Source organism: Dermochelys coriacea, chromosome 14 (assembly GCF_009764565.3).
Source record: "Dermochelys coriacea isolate rDerCor1 chromosome 14, rDerCor1.pri.v4, whole genome shotgun sequence".
NCBI lineage: Eukaryota > Metazoa > Chordata > Testudines > Dermochelyidae > Dermochelys > Dermochelys coriacea.
Genome location: NC_050081.1, coordinates 1,442,082 through 1,460,736, shown reverse-complemented (window position 1 = coordinate 1,460,736; position 18,655 = coordinate 1,442,082). Strand labels below are relative to the sequence as shown.

The 18,655-nt window shown below is 58.4% G+C and overlaps 1 protein-coding gene across 1 annotated transcript in view; it reads left to right on the top strand.

Annotated features, from left to right (window-relative positions):
• The first annotated feature begins 201 nt into the window (after positions 1-201).
• TIMP2 (TIMP metallopeptidase inhibitor 2) overlaps positions 202-18,655 on the top strand; it is a 33,703-nt gene continuing 15,249 nt past the window's right edge. Inside the window, exon 1 of the mRNA XM_038371565.2 lies at positions 202-605. Coding sequence (XP_038227493.1) covers positions 476-605 — 130 coding nt within the window. The 5' untranslated portion in view covers positions 202-475. The remainder of the gene's footprint in view (positions 606-18,655) is intronic.

Genomic DNA, 18,655 nt, shown 5'->3' with positions numbered 1-18,655 from the left:
CGGGACGATCCGACCCCAGCCCCCAGCAGAGGTGACTCCCCAGGTACGGCGGGGCAGAGGGGCCTGGAACTTGCCCCAGCTCGGCGGGGCCCTGCCCCTCCCAGGGGAGCGGCGCTGCCGCCGGGGGCCGGGGCCGGGGCCGGGCCGGGGCCGGCCGGCAGCGGACACACGCCGCAGGGCCGGGGAAGGAAGGGGCGAGAGCGAGCGGCTGAGCGCAGCGGCCTGGCCCGGTGCCACGGGGAGGAGCAGCCGCGAGCCCCGAGCGCGTTAAAAGCAGCTGTCGCCGAGCGGCGCCGCAAACCCTCCGCGCAAGGGAGGCGGAGGCGGAGCGGAGGCGGTGGCGGTCGCGGTCTCTGCATCTCCTGCCCGCGGGGAAGGCGGCGCTCCAGGCCCGCACTCGGGCGGGAGGGGCGCGGCGGGCAGCTCGCGCCTGGCTGGATGCGGGGGCCCCCCCGGGCGCTCTGAGACCCGCAAGATGAGCGCTGCTGTGCCCGGCCTGCTGGCCTGGCTGGCGGTGCTGCTGCTCGGGAGGGCGGCGCGCCCGGCCGACGCCTGCAGCTGCTCCCCGGTGCACCCGCAGCAGGCCTTCTGCAACGCCGACGTAGGTAAGAGGCGCCCCGGCCCCCGCGGCGCCGCCTCCCGCACCAGGGCGTGACTCTCCCCGGCCCGGGCTGCCTGCGGGGGCCGCCGCGGCTGAGAGGGGCCCGGGCCTGCGGCTCGATCCGGGCCGGGAACCGCGAACAGCCCCGCGGGCGCTGCCCAGGAAAGTTGGTGGCGCTGGGGGGCTCCGACGGGCGGGCCAGGCGGCGCTGGTGGCCGCGGGGGCTGGAGCCCGGGCTGCTGGGGGCGGCGCTGGGTTGCGGCAGGGCTGGATTAACCTTTCGCGGGCCCCCTTGCAGGCAGTGGAGCCTGGCGCGGGGAGGACGGTCCCCGGAGCAAGGGGGCAGCCAGGGGCAATGGTGGCCCGGCCCAGTGCGAGGGCACTGTTTACAAACCGGCAGTCGCCGGACACACAGTGGCCCGCCCGGCCCTGTGATGCCAGCCTGCCCTTTCCACTGGCCCCCTTCCACCACACAGCCCCCAGCATCTTCCCAACGCCCTACGGCCAGAGCCCCCCAGCCCCCTCCCCACAAATGCACAGCACCCTGCACAACACCACCCCTGCCCACAGCCCCACCACAACTGCCCAGCACCCCCCCCAGAAGCCCCACTCCCTAGTGCCCCAACCCACACATCTTCCCTGCCCCTTCACAGCCCAGCAGCCCCCACGCCCTGCCTCCCGACTGCCCTCACAACCCCATGAGGCTGAGCCAGCAGCACAGCCAGGGCCGGGAATTGCTCCGGCCCCTTGGGAGTGGTACAAGCAGCCAGGACAGGGCCTGCCCTGGCCGGGGTCCCTCGAGACGCACCCCCCTGGAGGGGCCCAGCCAAGCTCCCCGCCCTGTTTCTCCCCCCCCCCTTTCCTCCACTGACACTGGCCAGGCTTCTGCACCACTCCCAGGTGGCTCGGGTCCGGGGGACAGGTGGGGCCCCACTAGCAGTGGGAAGCCGAGACTGCCCGGAGCCAGAGGTGCCCTGGAGTCCGGCCAGGGGGCAGAGAGGAGCAGGGAGGTGGGGCCGAGGAGGCAGCAGGCAGGCAGGTCACGAGGAACAAGTGGTGGGTGGGGAGAGCCAGCGGGATCTTGGGGTGCAGCGCAAGTGGAGCAGGCCGGGGCCCCTTCTGAGCATGGGCCCGGCTCCATTGAGCCACTGGAGCCATTGTAAACCCGGGACTGGGTTGCGGTGCTTGTACAAACTTGTGAAACTTTTATCCTCGGGGAGGAAGGGGCGGGGGTCTCTGAACTCTGCTGCCCCTGGCTCAGAACTGCCAGGCAAGGGTGCCTGAGTCACCAGACGGAGTGTGGGAGGCTGTGATCGCTGGGCCGTGACCTGCAGGCTGGCAGCTCGTTTATATGCACTTACCCCGTATAAACACCCTCGGGGCGGGCTGCAGGGGAAATAGTAGGAGGATGGGTAGTACAGGATGAGTTTAAGTGCGCCTGGAATAGGCGCCCGCCCCCCACTTTCCAGCCCTACTGGGTTCATTGGGATCTATTTTTGGATCCGAGCTTAGGCAGAGCCCTGCGCCCACATCTGGTAGCTGCACCCAGGGGCAGCACTCTCACCGCATCCAATCAGCAGAGCGGAGCTGGGAAGCTGTTACCTGCTGAGAGCTGAGTTCAAGGGCTTGCCGTTTCCCTGGTAGCTGCTGGGGAGCTGGACCATCCCAGCACAGTGAGCAAACAGAAGCCCTGGCTGCTCCCACCCCAGTTAAAACCCCATGAGAAATTAGTCTGCCGTGAACAGAGCCATTTCCATGGAGTCCTTGGCAAGTCACTCCCAGTCCTGGACCTGGAGGCGTTTGTGATGGAACAAGGCACTTGCAACCCCCACCCTGCCAGGGAGCCTGGAACTGGATAGGGTGGTGCTCCCTGGGAGGGGCATGGCAGGACTCCCAGGGACTGCCCTGATTCAACACATCTCCCCAGCAGCCTCAAGCTCCCATGGTGTCCTCACCAGGGCAGGAGCTGCTGGTGTCCCATCTCTGCCCAGCAAGTGTGGAGCCCACCTGTGCTCATGAGAGCTGGACCGGGCCTGCTCTGTCACAGCCAGCTGGCTCTGGCGAGAGACAGGAACAGGAGCCTGCTGTCCCCCTCTTGTGCCATCTGCCTCTGACGCGCTGGCCATTTGGCTTTCAGCTGAGAATCATTTTTGCTTTAGCTGTTGCCATCACCGCCTGCCACCTAGCTAGCGGTTGGTGCCCTGCCTTCACTCCCTGCTCCCTCGAGCCCGTGGGACCAGAAACACACGGCCTAAAGTGAGGCCTCCCGTCTTACCTCCTCTTTCACCACCTTGCAGTTATCAAATTTATTGCACGTTTTATGGTTCCCTGCGTCGTCCTCCAGGCCTGGCTGAATTGGCCTGCTGGCGTGTGGGAGGCTGTATAGATGAAGCTTAAACAGCAAAGCACCCCATAGTGACGTCTTGTAGCTCTCTCCAGACCCAGCGCCAGTCTCAAACTGAACTTGAGCTTCTCAGGGTTTGTGGCCTCAGGGCTTCTGTCTGTTTAATTTGAAGTGGTGCTGGGTGGGAGAGTGTGTGTCAGTCCGTGCTGCCAGGAGTGTGTCTGTCTGGTAGGGTGGGAATTCCCTGGGCCATTCTCGCTCTCTGGGTTCTGAATCAGGCACCAGGGATGGGATGAAGATCCTCCTCGAAGTCTGAGCTTTGAGCTCTGCATCCCCACGCACCCCTCCCCCAAGCTCAGCCTGGGCACTGGGCCTGTGGAGGGCGAGTATCAGGAACAAATGGAGCTGTCTGTTCCGGTGGGTTTGGCTCACTACAGCTGAGCCCCTAATGACAAAAACTAGCATTGCACGTTGCCATCTTGATTTACTCAAGCTCGCTGGTGACGCCCTAGGCAAGGCGAGAGCTTTGTTAGTCCTGTTGCTTACTGGATGCTGTGCCCAAAGGATCCCTGGCGCTTTACAACAGGCTGGAAATGCTGAGCAGAGAGCCGGGCCCGGCCTGGGGAGTGGGCCATGTTGGGCTGGGTCACCTTCTGTCGGTTCCTTACTTCCAGGCATTTCCTTTCCTCCATCCCAGTTTTATTCGGCTTGGATGCTGCTGAAAGGGAGGCCTTGGCAGGGCTGGGATTTGGATTCCTCTTTCTATGAATAATGCCCTTATTGCATTTAACATATTAAACAAACTGAGCCCAAGCCCGCTGCCTGCCGCACTCAGGGGCAGTGCCATGCCACAGCACCCAGGCTTGGCTGGAGGGAGGCATTCTGAAATACTTTGGCAGCTTCGCTCGGCTGACAGCGCAGCCCCCTTTCGTCACTGCACACCCTGCGCTGCTCCCCTCGCTCCTCGGTGCCCAGTGCCCCGGGTGGCCTCCCTGCTTTGGGGGTCTCACCCCTGTCTGCCCCCTGGAGTCTCTCAGGGCCCCACTGTTTGTTGGAGGGCTGTGCAAACTGATTTAGGGACAGGAAGATTTTAAACCAAGTGAAGCCGCGTCAGTCCAAGCTGCTGGATTCCCCAAGTTTTTCAGCAGGAGCTGGGCTGGGCAGTATAGCTGCAGTTCACAGCACACATCAGCTAGCCCCTGGGTCACTTTCCTGACCTCATCCTCCCAGGCTCCCCGCTCCTCATGCAGGCTCCAGCCTCAGTGGCCCCTCTGGATGGTTCATCCGTGACAGGGCCTTGGGGGGGTGACTAAAGCGGGAAATGCTGCCGGGAATTGGGCTGGGGGATCATAGAATCATAGAATCATAGAATATCAGGGTTGGAAGGGACCCCAGAAGGTCATCTAGTCCAACCCCCTGCTCAAAGCAGGACCAAGTCCCAGTTAAATCATCCCAGCCAGGGCTTTGTCAAGCCTGACCTTAAAAACTTCTAAGGAAGGAGATTCTACCACCTCCCTAGGTAACGCATTCCAGTGTTTCACCACCCTCTTAGTGAAAAAGTTTTTCCTAATATCCAATCTAAACCTCCCCCATTGCAACTTGAGACCATTACTCCTCGTTCTGTCATCTGCTACCATTGAGAACAGTCTAGAGCCATCCTCTTTGAAACCCCCTTTCAGGTAGTTGAAAGCAGCTATCAAATCCCCCCTCATTCTTCTCTTCTGCAGACTAAACAATCCCAGCTCCCTCAGCCTCTCCTCGTAAGTCATGTGCTCTAGACCCCTAATCATTTTTGTTGCCCTTCGCTGTACTCTTTCCCAATTTATCCACATCCTTCTTGTAGTGTGGGGCCCAAAACTGGACACAGTACTCCAGATGAGGCCTCACCAGTGTCGAATAGAGGGGAACGATCACGTCCCTCGATCTGCTCGCTATGCCCCTACTTATACATCCCAAATGCCATTGGCCTTCTTGGCAACAAGGGCACACTGCTGACTCATATCCAGCTTCTCGTCCACTGTCACCCCTAGGTCCTTTTCCGCAGAACTGCTGCCGAGCCATTCGGTCCCTAGTCTGTAGCGGTGCATTGGATTCTTCCATCCTAAGTGCAGGACCCTGCACTTATCCTTATTGAACCTCATTAGATTTCTTTGGCCCAATCCTCCAATTTGTCTAGGTCCTTCTGTATCCTATCCCTCCCCTCCAGCGTATCTACCACTCCTCCCAGTTTAGTATCATCCGCAAATTTGCTGAGAGTGCAATCCACACCATCCTCCAGATCATTTATGAAGATAGATGAAGATGGGCACTCACCTGTCCTAGTTGGGATCCTGGCCATGGTCGCACCACCCGTCTGGCTGCGAAGTAAAATCCACCTGTGAGTGAGGAGAGAGCTCCCCAGCGAGCAGCCCCCAGCAGGGCAGAGACCTGGCCTGTGGCCCAGTGAACGCCACCAAGGAAGAGGCAGCTGGTACCCTTGGCTCTGACCTGTCCTAGCTTCTCTCCCACATGGAGGAGAAACGCTTTGGGGCATTCAGCCCGGCTGCTTGATTCTCTATCTTGGTTGCAGGGTGGGGCCTGGCTGTAGTACAGGCCCAGGATGTCAGACTTCCAAGAGGCAATTCTCTGGCCCATGTTATAAGGGTGTTACCTGCACACTCTAGGACCCCCCACCTTTGCCCTTCTGTGGGCTCAAGGCGCAACCTGGTTAGTTTAGGGACCCACACCCTTTCCCAGTCCCTAGGGCTCTGGGCAAAAGGCACCTATCTTTACCCAGTCCCTAGGGCTCCGGGCCACTCGTACCCAGTCCCTAGGGCTCTGGGAATACTCTTCTGCAGGTTTGCAGGATCTTTTACCAGTGACAGAGCCTTACACAGTAATATTCTTAACCTCTGTTTAATAACAGTCATCAAAACAGACTGCACCCGCTAACCATACAATGGTCTGCCTCACTGGGAGTGGTGACAAACTTTTTCTTGGGGACCAGTCAGGATCAGGTCCTCAGGGGACTCTAGTTTCTGCACAATATGGTTGGCAGGGTGCTGAGGTCTGGCAGCTCTGATCTTGGGCTATGTCCTGGAGTTGGTTCCAAGGAACTTCCTTTTGTACCCTAGTTTATGTAGTTAAAACTTGAGTCCTGCTTAGCTGTATGGTAACCAATCACTGTAAACTAAAGTCCTACAAGACAGTATTTTTCACCAATCTTAGCACATTATGAAACAATTCTTTACCCAATCAGATCCCACCACCTTAGTTGACTTAAATCTTACAAAATTAGTTATGCAACCGATAGAAACAGTTAAAGAACTGGACAGAGACCCTACAGATGAACAATAGAGAAGTTGGGACCATAAAGGCAAAACAAGAGAAGGGGAGATTTCACAACCACAACCGTTGAAGCGGGTCTTTGCCAGACAGAATGCATCAAACAGTGTTTTCGTTCGACGTCTTGTGAGTTGTTTGTCTGGCGGTGGTGCTGCTGCTAGGACAGGAGCCTCCTTAACAGCCTGATGTGACGCGGTTGTGATGCAATTTAGATGGAATGTGAGGATGTGACTTTCTGCTCCTTAGCTCATGGCTGCTGCTGCCCTAATGTGGCTGCAGAAAGAGACTCTGACTGGACGATCACCGTGGTCCCTCTGGCCTTGGGCTCTGTGATGCTGCTTGGATGTCTCCCTGCATAGGCTGTGCCCGCTGGGAGGGGTGCGATCGCTGAGAGTCCAGTGAGCCAGCTCTGCTTAGGCTGGGCACAGATGCAAATGGGCATGAACAGAGAGCCTGATTTCTGGGCACCGCTTTAGGAAGGGGGGGTAGGTTTTGAGTTTTGGGTAGTGGGGGCAGCAGGGCTGCAGGGAAGGGTACCAGATTGGGAGCCAGGAGGTCTTGAATTCATATCTTGGTTGTGGGTGACTTTGGGCAAGTCACTTGGCTTCTCTGTGCATCTCTTTCCCTGCCCCACATCCCCCTCCTCCTGTGTTGCCTGGGGGAGACCTCAGGCCCATGGCCCATCGGGGTATGAGACCAGTGCGGGGAGTGCTATTCCCCTCCCTTCCGGGGAAGCCAGCCCAGAGTTTGCCTCATGGCCCTGGGGCCACTTCCCTTTCCTCTATGGCCCTGATTCTTCTGCCTTGTTCAGGCTGGAGCTCTCCTGGGCTAGTCTCCAGCCCAGCCAGCCCCACACAGAGAACAACAGATTTCAGAGTAGCAGCCGTGTTAGTTTGTATCTGTAAAAAGAAAAGGAGGACTTGTTGCATCCAATGAAGTGAGCTGTAGCTCACGAAAGCTTGTGCTCTAAAAAATTTGTTAGTCTCTAAGGTGCCACAAGTCCTCCTTTTCTTTTTACAGACAACAACATGGCCTCTGGGCAGGCTGCAGCTCTCGGCTTTGTACAAGCACTCACCCCGTGGCCCTGGCCTCACTTGCAGATTCCTTGGGGCCTCTGGCTGGTTAGTCACAAGCCCAGGGGAAGTGCCCGAGGCCAGCAACACACGGAAACAACCCACAGGAGGAGCAGAAGGGGGAGGCTGGGCAAGTGGGGACTCCAGCTCTGATCGTCCCCCAGCATTCGGCTGAGGGACGGGAGGCCTGCAGCTTGCTCTGGAGTGGTCTGCCTGCACTGCAGCAGGGCTGGGAGAACGTGGCACATGGCTGGGGAGAGAACGGAGCCCCCAGGGGATTCAGATGCACAGCCCCTGTAGTGAGAGAGTGCCGCAGGGGAGTTGTGTGTCTGAAGCCCTGTGTCACTGCTGGAAACCCCAGCCTTGGCAGCTGCTTCATGTAAAGAGTGGAACAGCTCAAACCAGTCCCAGCAGCCGTGCCTGCTGTGGACAGCCTGCCCCACTGCCTGGGGCCTTGGCCCATCCTGGCCTTTTCCCGGAAACTCCCTGTCAGCTGCCGGGTCCTGTCTTTCCTTGACTGAGCTGTAGAGAGCCTTCCTTGAGATCCACCCCCACCAGCACTTTGGCATTGCCTCACTCGCCTTCTTCAGAAAATTGCTCCACCCCGAGTGGGGGGTGGGGCACTGGCCCGGGGCGGGAGCTGGAGCAGGGTGCTGACCCGGCCTGGAGTGGGAGCGGGAGAAAGGGGGGCACTGGCCCGGAGCAGGGGGGGCGGGGGGCGGTGGCAAGGCTGCTGGTGGTTTCCCTGCTCAGTCACATGGCCCGGTCTGGCTGGGGATAGATGCTGGTGTCCTATCGACACTAGCACAGCAGATGGAGTTGTTCTAGGGCAGCAGGGCTAGGGGTAGACTCTGGCTCTGGGGAGGGGGTGGGGGAGCTAGGGCAAGGGGGTCCCAGCTGCAGGGAAGGCTCTGGGTTCCTGCTCTGCAGCTGGGCTCTTTTTCTTACGATGCCAGTTGGCACCCCAGAGCAAACAATATAAAATGGCAGGTTTCAAACTAGCAGCTGTGTTAGTCTGTATTACAAAAAGAACAGGAGGACTTGTGGCACCTTAGAGACTAACATTTATATGAGCATAAGCTTTCGTGAGCTACAGCTCACTTCATCGGATGCATTTGGTGGTAATAGCTCACCTTACCCAATCACTCTGGTTACAGTGGGTATGGTATCACCCATTGTTTCATGTTCTCTGTGTATATAAATCTCCCCACTGCATTTTCCACTGAATGCATCCGATGAAGTGAGCTGTAGCTCACGAAAGCTTATGCTCAGGTCAATGTGTGAGTCTCTAAGGTACCACAAATCCTCCTGTTATTAATATAAAATGGCCTGTGGAGAGAGATCCCTAGAGGTTTCACTCCCTTCAAGCTAGCCTATGCTGGTGTAAATCCAGACTCACTCCAGTGACCCCAGATTTATACCTTAGAGCAGGGTCTAGCCCATTGCCAGGATTTGCCGTGCACCAACAGAGCCATATAAATAATATACAGATCTTGCAATGAAAAATAACCACTTGCAACCCCTCCTTCTGCCGGGATCCCTAAATTTAGCAGCCTCTGCTTCCCTTGCAGCTAATGGTTCAGTTCAGGGCCCAAATCCGAGCGTTCCCCTGTGGCTGACGACACCGGCTCACACCCAGGGAAGCCCTGTGCACAGGTCTGTCCTGACAGGTCGGTAGAGGAGGAGCTGCTAGGGGGAGTGTGGCTGTGATCTTTGTGGCACCTTCCAAGGAATCTGAAATGCCTGTGGGTGCTTCCCAGCAAACGCTCTGCTGGCAGCGCCAAGCCTGCCAGCTCTGGGAGGAGACACCGGGGGCTGGGATGCCTCATGCTGGCCACGTGATTGGCTCTCCCTCTTGCCTTAGTAAATCTTGCTGTGTCACAGCTGCTTGAGATGGAGTGAGGTCACTTCCTGTCCCAGTGCCACTCCGAACTGGGGCATGCAGGAGCCAGGGAACCTCCTGCTGACCCCAGGGAAACACCCAGTGCAGGAGGAGCAGGGAGGCTGGCAAGCAGCTGTTCTTCTTCTGGCTCGTCTCTGCCATTAGAAGCCGTTTGTGTTCTGCTGTGCGGTGCCACACCCTACCGGGCTGGGCCGGGTCGTGCGGTGCCGCACGCTACCATGCTGTGCTGGGCTGTGCGGTGCCGGGCCGTGCGGTGCCACACCCTACTGGGCCAGGCCGTGCGGTGCCACACCCAACCATGCTGAGCCGGGCCGGGCTGTGCGGGGCCACACCCTACCATGCTGTGCGGTGCTGGGCTGTGCGGTGCCACACCCGGCCGGGCTGGGCCGTGCGGTGCCACACCCTACCATGCTGGGCTGTGCGGTGCCGGGCCGTGCGGTGCCACACCCTACCATGCCATGCGGGGCCGGGCTGTGCCGGGCCTGTGGTCCGTCTTGGGAAGCTCACTTGTTTTGCTGCTTTGACTCAGTTGTGTCAATGACTTGTAATTCAGTTCGTTCTTGTCTTCACTAGCTGAGAACTGTGGGGGCAAACCCCACTGCTGCTGCTCCCATGCGTGCCCATGGGATCTCCATGCAGGGCCGGCTTTGCCAATGTATCTATGCCTGTTATTGCACGTCTGTGACTGCAGGCAGGATTTGTGCAAGTGGTGACTCCTCCTGCCATGATAACAGCCTGTGCAGGTGACCTGTTACCCATCTAATTCCTCATCTGGGGGTGGAAATTAACCCTGAAAGCGAGGGCCCCAGGCAGACTGCACCGCACGCTGCCAGGCTCTGTCCCAGAGTCCCTGCAGGGAGCTCTGCGTGGCTGCACAGGGGGTGGAACCAACCCTGTGATTCAGGAGTTTGTTAGAGAAGCGGCCAGTCTAGACAAGCAACCATTAGCCAGGAGCCACATTGTCCAGTCCCGGGGCTGCCCTGGAGGTAACTGCGCTCTGCAGAGTGACACTGCAGGGCTGCCTGTGCCCTCCCCCCGACAGCAGTGCTACCCCCCCCCAAAGGCACTGACTATGGCTACACTGCAGCTCAGGTCAGTTTGACTCCGCCACCCCCGAGCGCCGCAAGTTACGCTGGCCTGAGTGCCGGTGTGCTCCTCACTGTGTCCTGCTGGTATCGCTATGGCTGCTCCTTGGGGGTGGACTAATTAAGGCGACGGATGGGAGAGCTCTCTCCTGTCGGCTTCAAGCATCTCTGTGTAGCCAGAGTCTAACTGAGAAGCAGCAGGGCAGGGAGCAGCAGAGACCCTCCTCACGCCAGCTGGCTGAGAGTGGAGGGTGGGCCACTCTCTGCACAACGCTCCCTTCCCCCATGTGGTCCTGCTCAAGGGCCCCTGGGCCAGAGCTTTCTGACCCCAGTGCTGCTGCCTCTGGTCCCAGTGCAGGGCGGAGGAGTCGGCGGGGGCTGGCAGCTCAGCCCCGGCAGAGCGCTCCCCTTGCGGGCCCCAGGCTCTAATTAAGCTGCAGATTTGGAGCTTGCAGTGTCTGAAGCTTTAATGCTCTCCAGGGCCTCACCATGGTAACCAGTGGGGACACAGGACCTACCAGCTCAGCGCCTGGGAAGTGGCCTTCAGGTGGGGGGGACGCAGCATCGCAGGGGGGGGGAATTTCTCGCTCATGGACACATGCTGATCAGCCCCTTGCTCAGGGGAGCTGGCATCTTAAATGAATTTGGGCCCAGCAGCTTGGTTCCAGTCCGGCTGCACCCTAGTTTGATGTCAGGAGGGCAGGGCAGCCCTGGCCAGGGGGGCTGGAACATCTACGGTGGGGGTGCTGAGAGCCTGTGACGGAGTGGGGCGGATGGACCTGGTGATGTCGCCGGGGAGTTTTATTGGGACTGTCTGCACAGGGGATGGGAGAGCAGGGGGTGGCTTCACTGGAGGGAGGATATCTGAGCCTGTAACCTGAGCCGGGAGGGGGTTGGACCCAGGTGACACCTTTGCCCCGGAAACTGGACAAAGGCTGGAGGAAGAGCTGGGGGGAGGCTGGTTGAGACGGCTAGAGGGGGTTTCAGTTTGGAGCGGTCTAGGGAAACGGAGGGAGCCCCAAGGCTGGGGTCTAAGCTCCCTGCCCCCCAGAGGGACCTGACTGGGGGGTCCTGTTTGTACCCACAAGCTCTGTTTGGACTGTGTTCCTGTCGTCTATTAAACCTTCCATTTTTACTGGCTGGCTGAGAGTCATGGGGAATCGCAGTAAGAGGGGGGTGCAGGGCCCTGAGTCCCCCACACTCTGAGACAACTGGTGGCAGAGGTGGGATGTACTGCACCCCGCAGGTGGCGGCGCTTCCTGCAGTAAGTGACTGGGGAGCAGTAAAACAAAGGGGGATTGACAAGGACCAGGTGTTCTGAAGATTCAGAGAGGAGGGGTTTCGGTGGAGGAGCTGCACTTAACCCCTGGGAGTGTGTGACCAGTGAGAAGGACTATTTCAGTAACTGGGTCTCCCTGGGGCCTGCGGTGAGCAGGCTCAGAGGTGGAGGAGTCTGCGGCTTGACCCTTGGAGAGAGGTGGTGACCTGGAGAAGGGCTGGCACACTAGGGGTTCCTCCTGGAAACCATGGGGAGCTGAGAGCACCCAGGCCTGCGAGTGGCAGCAGGAAAATGTATAATAAGCCCCTTAAGAGTGACCTGGTCGAGCTGTGCAGGAAGAGGGGGCTGCGCATTGGGAGTCTCAACAAGGAACAGCTGATTGCCTAGCTGGAGAAGGGAGATCGCTTGGATGAACCGATCCCTGTTTCTGAGGGGAGCAGTCTGGCAGATGCAGGGTGGGCACCAGTGTCTGTCCCAGTTGGGAATGGTCAGACAGCTGCCGAGGGCATCCCGGGACCTCTCCTATCTATGCCTAGAGGAAGGGCTGGGAGGAGCCCAGCGAATACCGAGGGCACTGTGGCCCCCGCAGCTGGCAGGGTATCCTCCCATCAGAGCTCCGCATCCCTGGAGCTGAGGCAGCTGAAATGTGAGAGGGAGATAAAACTGAAAGAGCTGGAGTTGAAGCAGTAGGGACTGTCAGAGAAAGAGAGGCAGAGACAGCATGAGCTGGAGGAGAAAGAGAAACAGAGACAACATGAAGAGAGACGGAGTTGGCAAGGCTGAGGAGCAGCGAGCCCCTGGCTGCGGTGAGTGGTGGGGGACCCAGGACTGCATGGAGATTTGATAAGTGTGTCCTGGCCCAGTGTAAGGAAAGGGGGGACATAGATGACTTCCTGAATGCCTTTGAGACAGCCTGCAAACTGCACAGGGTTGTCCCGGAAGACAGGCTCCAGTTTCTCACCCCCTTACTGGACCCCAAAACTGTGGCGATGTACAGCTGAATGGAAGGGGCGGAGGCAGGGGACTACAAACTATTCAAAAAGGCCCTGGTATGCGAGTTTGGGCTGACTCCCCAGATATACCAAAAAGGTTCCGGTGTCAGCGTAAAACCCCTGAGGTCACGTATCTAGAACTGGTCCTCCGGATGCAGGGATACGCCCACAAGTGGGCAGATGGGACCCAAACTAAGGAGGACCTGCTTAACCTGATTGTACTGGAGCAACTGTATGAATAGTGCCCATCCGACCTGAGGCTATGGTTGGAGGACAAAAAGCCAGAGGACCCACGACATGCAGGGCAGCTGGCCGACGAGTTTGTGAACAGCCAGTCGGGGTGGCAGGGAGGAGTCCCAAAGGAATAGGCCCGCCATGATGCAGAGAGAGAGCCTTGTGGGACCTCCCAAAGGGGGAACATGGAGAACCCCCTCCCAAGGGGAACATCCAGTGTCGGGACCAACCGACTGGCTCAAGGGGACCAACGAGACATGAGCTGCTATTACTGTGGCCAAAGAGGCCACATACAGACGCAGTGCCCCAGGCTCAAGGACAGACTGAGCAGACCAAACCCGCACAGGGTTAACTGGGTAGGGACCTAGCCGGATGAGGGGCAGGCTTCCCAGGCAAGGGGGGCTGGCAGTGTACCAACTGCTCAGGAGGGAAGAGTACCCCAGGTCAGCTCCTCTGGTGGGGCTGGATGCCCCAGACTCAGGGTTTCGGTTTACAGGGTGGATGCGGGGCTGTCCCTCCAGAGTGAGTGCCTTGTTCCCCTGGAGGTGGATGGGAGGAAGGTCAATGGATACTGGGATACAGGCGCTGAGGTGGTGCTGGCCCAGTCTGAGGTGGTGGCCCCAGATCGGGTGGTGCCCAACACCTACATGATGGGTGTGGGTGGGACCCCATTCAAGGTGCCCGTGGCGAGGATACATCTGAAATGGGGGGGCCAAGGAGGACCACAAGGATGTGGGGGTGCACCACCATTTGCCCACTGAGGTGTTGATGGGGGGGGACCTAGAAAAATGGCCAAGCAACCCCCAGAATGTCCTGGTTGTGACCTGTAGCCAGAGCCGGCGAAGGGCACTACATCCTGACCTTGGGGAGGGTACCTCACTGGCACAGGACCTTACCTTGGTGGGGAGGGAGTGCCCAGGGCAAGAGGCTGAGAGGGGCTGTGGCTTCAGACCCAGCCAGCGAGAGGGAGCAGGTCCCCATCTCTTCCCCAGCCGCTGAGTTCCAGGCCGAGTTGCAGAAAGATCCCTCCTTGCGGAAGCTCAGGGACCTGGCCGACCTCAGTGTGGTACGGACCATGAGGAGAGGGTGCCAGGAGAGGTTCCTGTGGGACGAGGGGTTCCTGTACTGAGAATGGTCTCCCCCAAGGGAAGTGGAGTCCTGTGGGATTGAGAGGCAACTGGTGGGTACCCCAGAAGTATTGCCGCAAGCTCCCGTACCTGGCCCATGACATCCCCCTCTCAGGGTACCAGGGAATCTGGCGCACCCGGCAGAGGTTGCTGCAGAACTTTTACTGGCCTGGGGTCTTTACCGCTGTCCGGCAGTATTGCCGATCCTGCGACCCCTGTCAGAGGGTGGGGAAGGCCCGGGACAAGGGGAAAGCGGCTTTGAGACCTTCTCCCATCATAGAGGAACATTTCCAGAAGGTGGCTATGGACATAGTAGGGCCTCTCAGCAAGATGACCCGGTCGGGGAAGAAATACATTCTGGTGGTGGTAGATTTTGCCACCCGCTACCCCGAGGCAGTGGCCTGAGCTTCCATTGAAGCAGACACCGTGGCAGATGCGCTGCTGACCATTTTCAGCCGAGTGGGGTTCCCCAAGGAAGTCTTGACAGACCAAGGATCCAACTTCATGTTGGCCCTGCTCCGGTGATTGTGGGAGAAATGTGGGGTCCGGCACAACTGGGCCTCAGCATATCACCCCCAGTCCAATGGGCTGGTGGAGAGGTTCAATGGGACGCTAAAGATGATGCTGAAAACCTTTATGAACCAGCGCCCGCAGGACTGGGACAAGTACTTACCTCACCCGCTGTTCGTGTTCAGGGAGGTACCCCAGGAGCTACCGGATTTTTGCCTTTTGAACTGTTATATGGCAGGAGGGTGAGGGGCCCCCTGGACCTGATGAGAGACGAATGGGAGGGGAAGGCCACACCCAATGGAAAGTCAGTGGTGGAGTATGTCCTGATCTTCCAAGAGAGACTTGCTGAACTCGTGAGTCTGGCCAAGGAGAATCTGGCCAGAGCCCAGAGGAAGCAAAAGGTCTGGTATGACCGCACGGCGCGGGCCCGCACCTACGCCACTGGGGATCAGGTGATGGTTCTCATCCCCGTGAGAAAAAACAAACTACAGGCCGCTTGGGAAGGTCCCTTCAAGGTGGTCAAGCAACTAAATGAAGTAAACTATGTGGTGGAGCTGTCTAAGCGGGTGCACCACCGCGGGGTGTACCATGTGAATATGATGAAGCCATATTGTGATGGGGGAATGTGGTGTTGGCTGTGTGTGGACATTAGGAGGAGCAGGGAGACGACCCTTTAGTAGATCTATTCCCTGGGACAAGAGCTGGCTCCCCCTTGGAAACATTTCCCCTCTCTGATCAGCTAACCCCTGCCCAGCAAGCTGAAATCAGAGGGGTGCTGCATCTGTACTGACAGCTGTTTTCAAACCAGCCTAGATGCACTAATCTGATTATCCACTGGGTGCAGACAGGATCGCATCCCCCTATAAGATGCTCCCCCTTCTGAATCACAGGGAAAACTGCCCAGGACCTGGAAAGAAAGGTCAGTGACATGCTGGCTTTGGGGATGATCTAGCCATCTGCCAGCCCTTGGGCCTTGCTGGTGATGGTGGTGGTCCCCAAAACGGACAGGTTGATCCGGTTCTATGTGGTCTATCGGAAGCTCAATGCCATCACTGTATCTGATGCTTACCCCATGCCCAGGCCTGACGAGCTCCTAGATAAACTGGGTGGATCTCGGTACCTTACCACCATGGATCTTACAAAGCGCTCCTGGCAAGTGCCCCTGGATGCAGATGCCAGGCTGAAATCAGCCTTTATCGCCCCTCTGGGGCTCTATGACTTCCTGACCCTGCCTTTCAGCCTCAAGGGAGTGCCGGCCACCTTCCAGCGCCTGGTGGATCAGCTATGGAGGGGGATGGAGAGTTTTGCCTTGGTGTACATTGATGACATCTGTGTCTTTAGCCAGACCTGGGAGGACCATGTGTCCCAGGTTAGACAAGTGCTGGACCGACTCCAGGAGGCTGGGCTGACTGTAAAAGCTGAGAAGTGCAAGTGCGGATGGCGGAAGTATCTTACCTGGGCCATTGGGGATGCGGGGGGTGGGAGTGGCTGTCTAAAGCCAGAACCAGCCAAAGTGGAGGTGATCAGAGACTGGCCCACTCCCCAAACCAAAAAGCAGGTCCAAACCTTTATTGGGATGGTGGGTACTATCAAAGATTTGTGCCCCACTTTAGCGCCATAGCCACCCCCATCACTGGGCTACGCAAGAAGGGGAAGCCAGACAAGGTGGCCTGGACCGAGCAGTGCCAGAAAGCTCTCCGGGCGCTGAAGGAGGCTCTGGTCAGTGGCCCAGTTCTGGCAAAATCAGACTTTGACAAGCCTTTTATGGTGTTCACCGACACCTCAGACACGGGACTGGGGTTGGTGTTAATGCAGGATGATGAAAAGGGGGAGAGACACCATCATGTATCTGAGCAAGAAGTTGCTACCCCGGGAGCAGAACTACGCGGCCATCGAGAAGGAGTGCCTGGCCATGGTGTGGGCCCTTAAGAAACTAGAACCATATCTCTTCGGGCAACACTTTACCGTGCACACCGACTACTCTCCCCTGACCTGGCTGCACCAGATGAAAGGAGCCAACGCCAAGATCCTGAGGTGGAGCCTGCTCCTGCAGGATTATGACATGGAAGTGGTCCATGTGAAGGGAAGTGCCAACATGATAGTGGATGCATTGCCCCGGGGAGGGGGCCCTGAACTTTTGCAGGTCATGGGTCAGAGTGACCCTGCTCAGTTCAGTCTCAAAGGGGGGAGAGATGTGACGGAGCAGGGAGTGGGGAGGATTGACCTGGGGATGTCACAGGGGAGTTTTACTGGGACTGTCTGCAGTGGGGAGGGGAGAGCAGGGGGTGACTTCACTTCAGGGAGGATATCTGAGCCAGGAGGGGGGTTGAGGCCAGGTGACACCTTTGCCCAGGAAACTGGACAAAGGCTGGAGGAGGAGCTGGGGGGATGCTGGGTGAGATGGCTGGAGGGGGTTTCAGTTTGGAGCAGTCTAGGGAAACGGAGGGAGCCCCAAGGCTGGGGTCTAAGCTCTCTGTCCTGCAGAGGGACCTAACTGAGGGGTCCTGTTTGTACCTACAAGCTCTGTTTGGACTGTGATCCTGTCATCTAATAAACCTTCCATTTTACTGGCTGGCGCGTCATGGGGAATCGCAGGAAGAGGGGGGTGTCCCTGGGAATCACAGGAAGAGGGGGGTGCAGGACCCTCTCTCCCCAACACTCCGTGACAGAGCCATTGAACCAAACTGTAAACCCTGGATATGATGGAACCACTTCAAGTCAGGGAGTGCGGCAACACCCCCAGCACCTCTAGTTCCACCACCTAATGGCCCTGGGAGTTACAAGGGAGAGGCAGCCCAAAGTTGAGGGATATTCTGGAGAGGAGAGAGAGTCAGAAGATGGCTCAGAGCAGGGCTGGGCTGGGCTGCCCTGAAGGAGGGAATGGCGAGGGCCCCTGCTGAGCCGTGGAGTCAGGGGAGGCTGGTGAAAGCAGGAGGCAGCAAGGCAGTTTGCGGGGGGTCACCCACAAACTTGCCCAGGCCAGAGCGGGCTGAAGGCTGAGAGCTGCAGAGGGAGGTACCTGGTGGCTCGTTGGGGCCGCAGAGGGCTGAAGGCTGGGGAATGATGGACAGGTGAGTGCGCTGATGTCTCTGGGCGAGAGCTAGGACCAGACCAGAGAGTGAAACGGGCAGAGAAGCAGCCCAGCTAGAGGGGCCCGGTGAGGTGTGAGAGGGGCCGGGTGAGGTGTGAGAGAGGCCAGAGAGCCTGGCTGTGGTGGGGGGAGGCTGGGGCCATGCCGGGGAGCCTGGCAGTGACGAGGGGCTGGGTGAGGTGCGGTGAGAGAGGCTGGGGTGGCCGGGGAGTCCCAGCCTGGGTGCAGCGAGAGGGGTTGGGGCTGCACTGGGTGTGTGGGTGGACTGTTGGTGTGAGCTGGGGAATTCTGGGTGGTGGGGCTGGGTTATGATCTACATACACAGGCCTTTTACTATAATAAATGAACCCAGCAAGGGTTATCGATGCTCGGAAGTTTGCCTGGAGTTACTGGGGACTCAGAGGGAAATTGAGGCAGGGGCTGCTTGCAAGGCCACCCTGAGGCCAGATAGGGGTGTGTGGGTGGTGGTCACCAGGCCGCGCCCTTTCACATGGCGGTGTAGGCCTTGGGGGTTGTTGGGACACATGGTGTTAGCACCTTGGAAATAGCCGGAGTGACCGGGTGCTCTAAACACGGGTGCAGAGGCTGAGTGCCCCTCAGCGCTCTGTTGGGAGAGCCACGGGCCAACTTTAGCGAGGAGTGATTGGGAGTCGGGATCCTGGGTCCAGTTACTGGCTCTACTACTGAGTTTGGGCAGGTCTTTGAATCTTAGTTTCCCTACCTGTGAAATGTGATCAGTGGTAGCTATTGTGCTTTGGGATGCTGACTATTGTTATCATACAGGAGCCCAGAGCTCTGCTCCCCGCTCTCTTGCCAGCTCTCTTGAAGGCCTTGGGAAAGTCACTTGGGGTATGTCTACATTGCCGTTAGACACCCGCGGCTGGCCCATGCCAGCTGACTTGGGCTAAGGGGCAGTTTAATTGCAGTGTAGATGCAGTGTCTCTGCTTGTGCCTGTAGAATGGAGCCAAAGGGACAGGCCTCCCCCCCGGAAGGGGCGGGTGGGAGTACTCACTTCTAGGTGCTGTTCCTTTGATCTTCCTTTCCTCTGAAGAGGGTGAATCTGGCCTTGTATGCAGTGAGATGGAGCATGC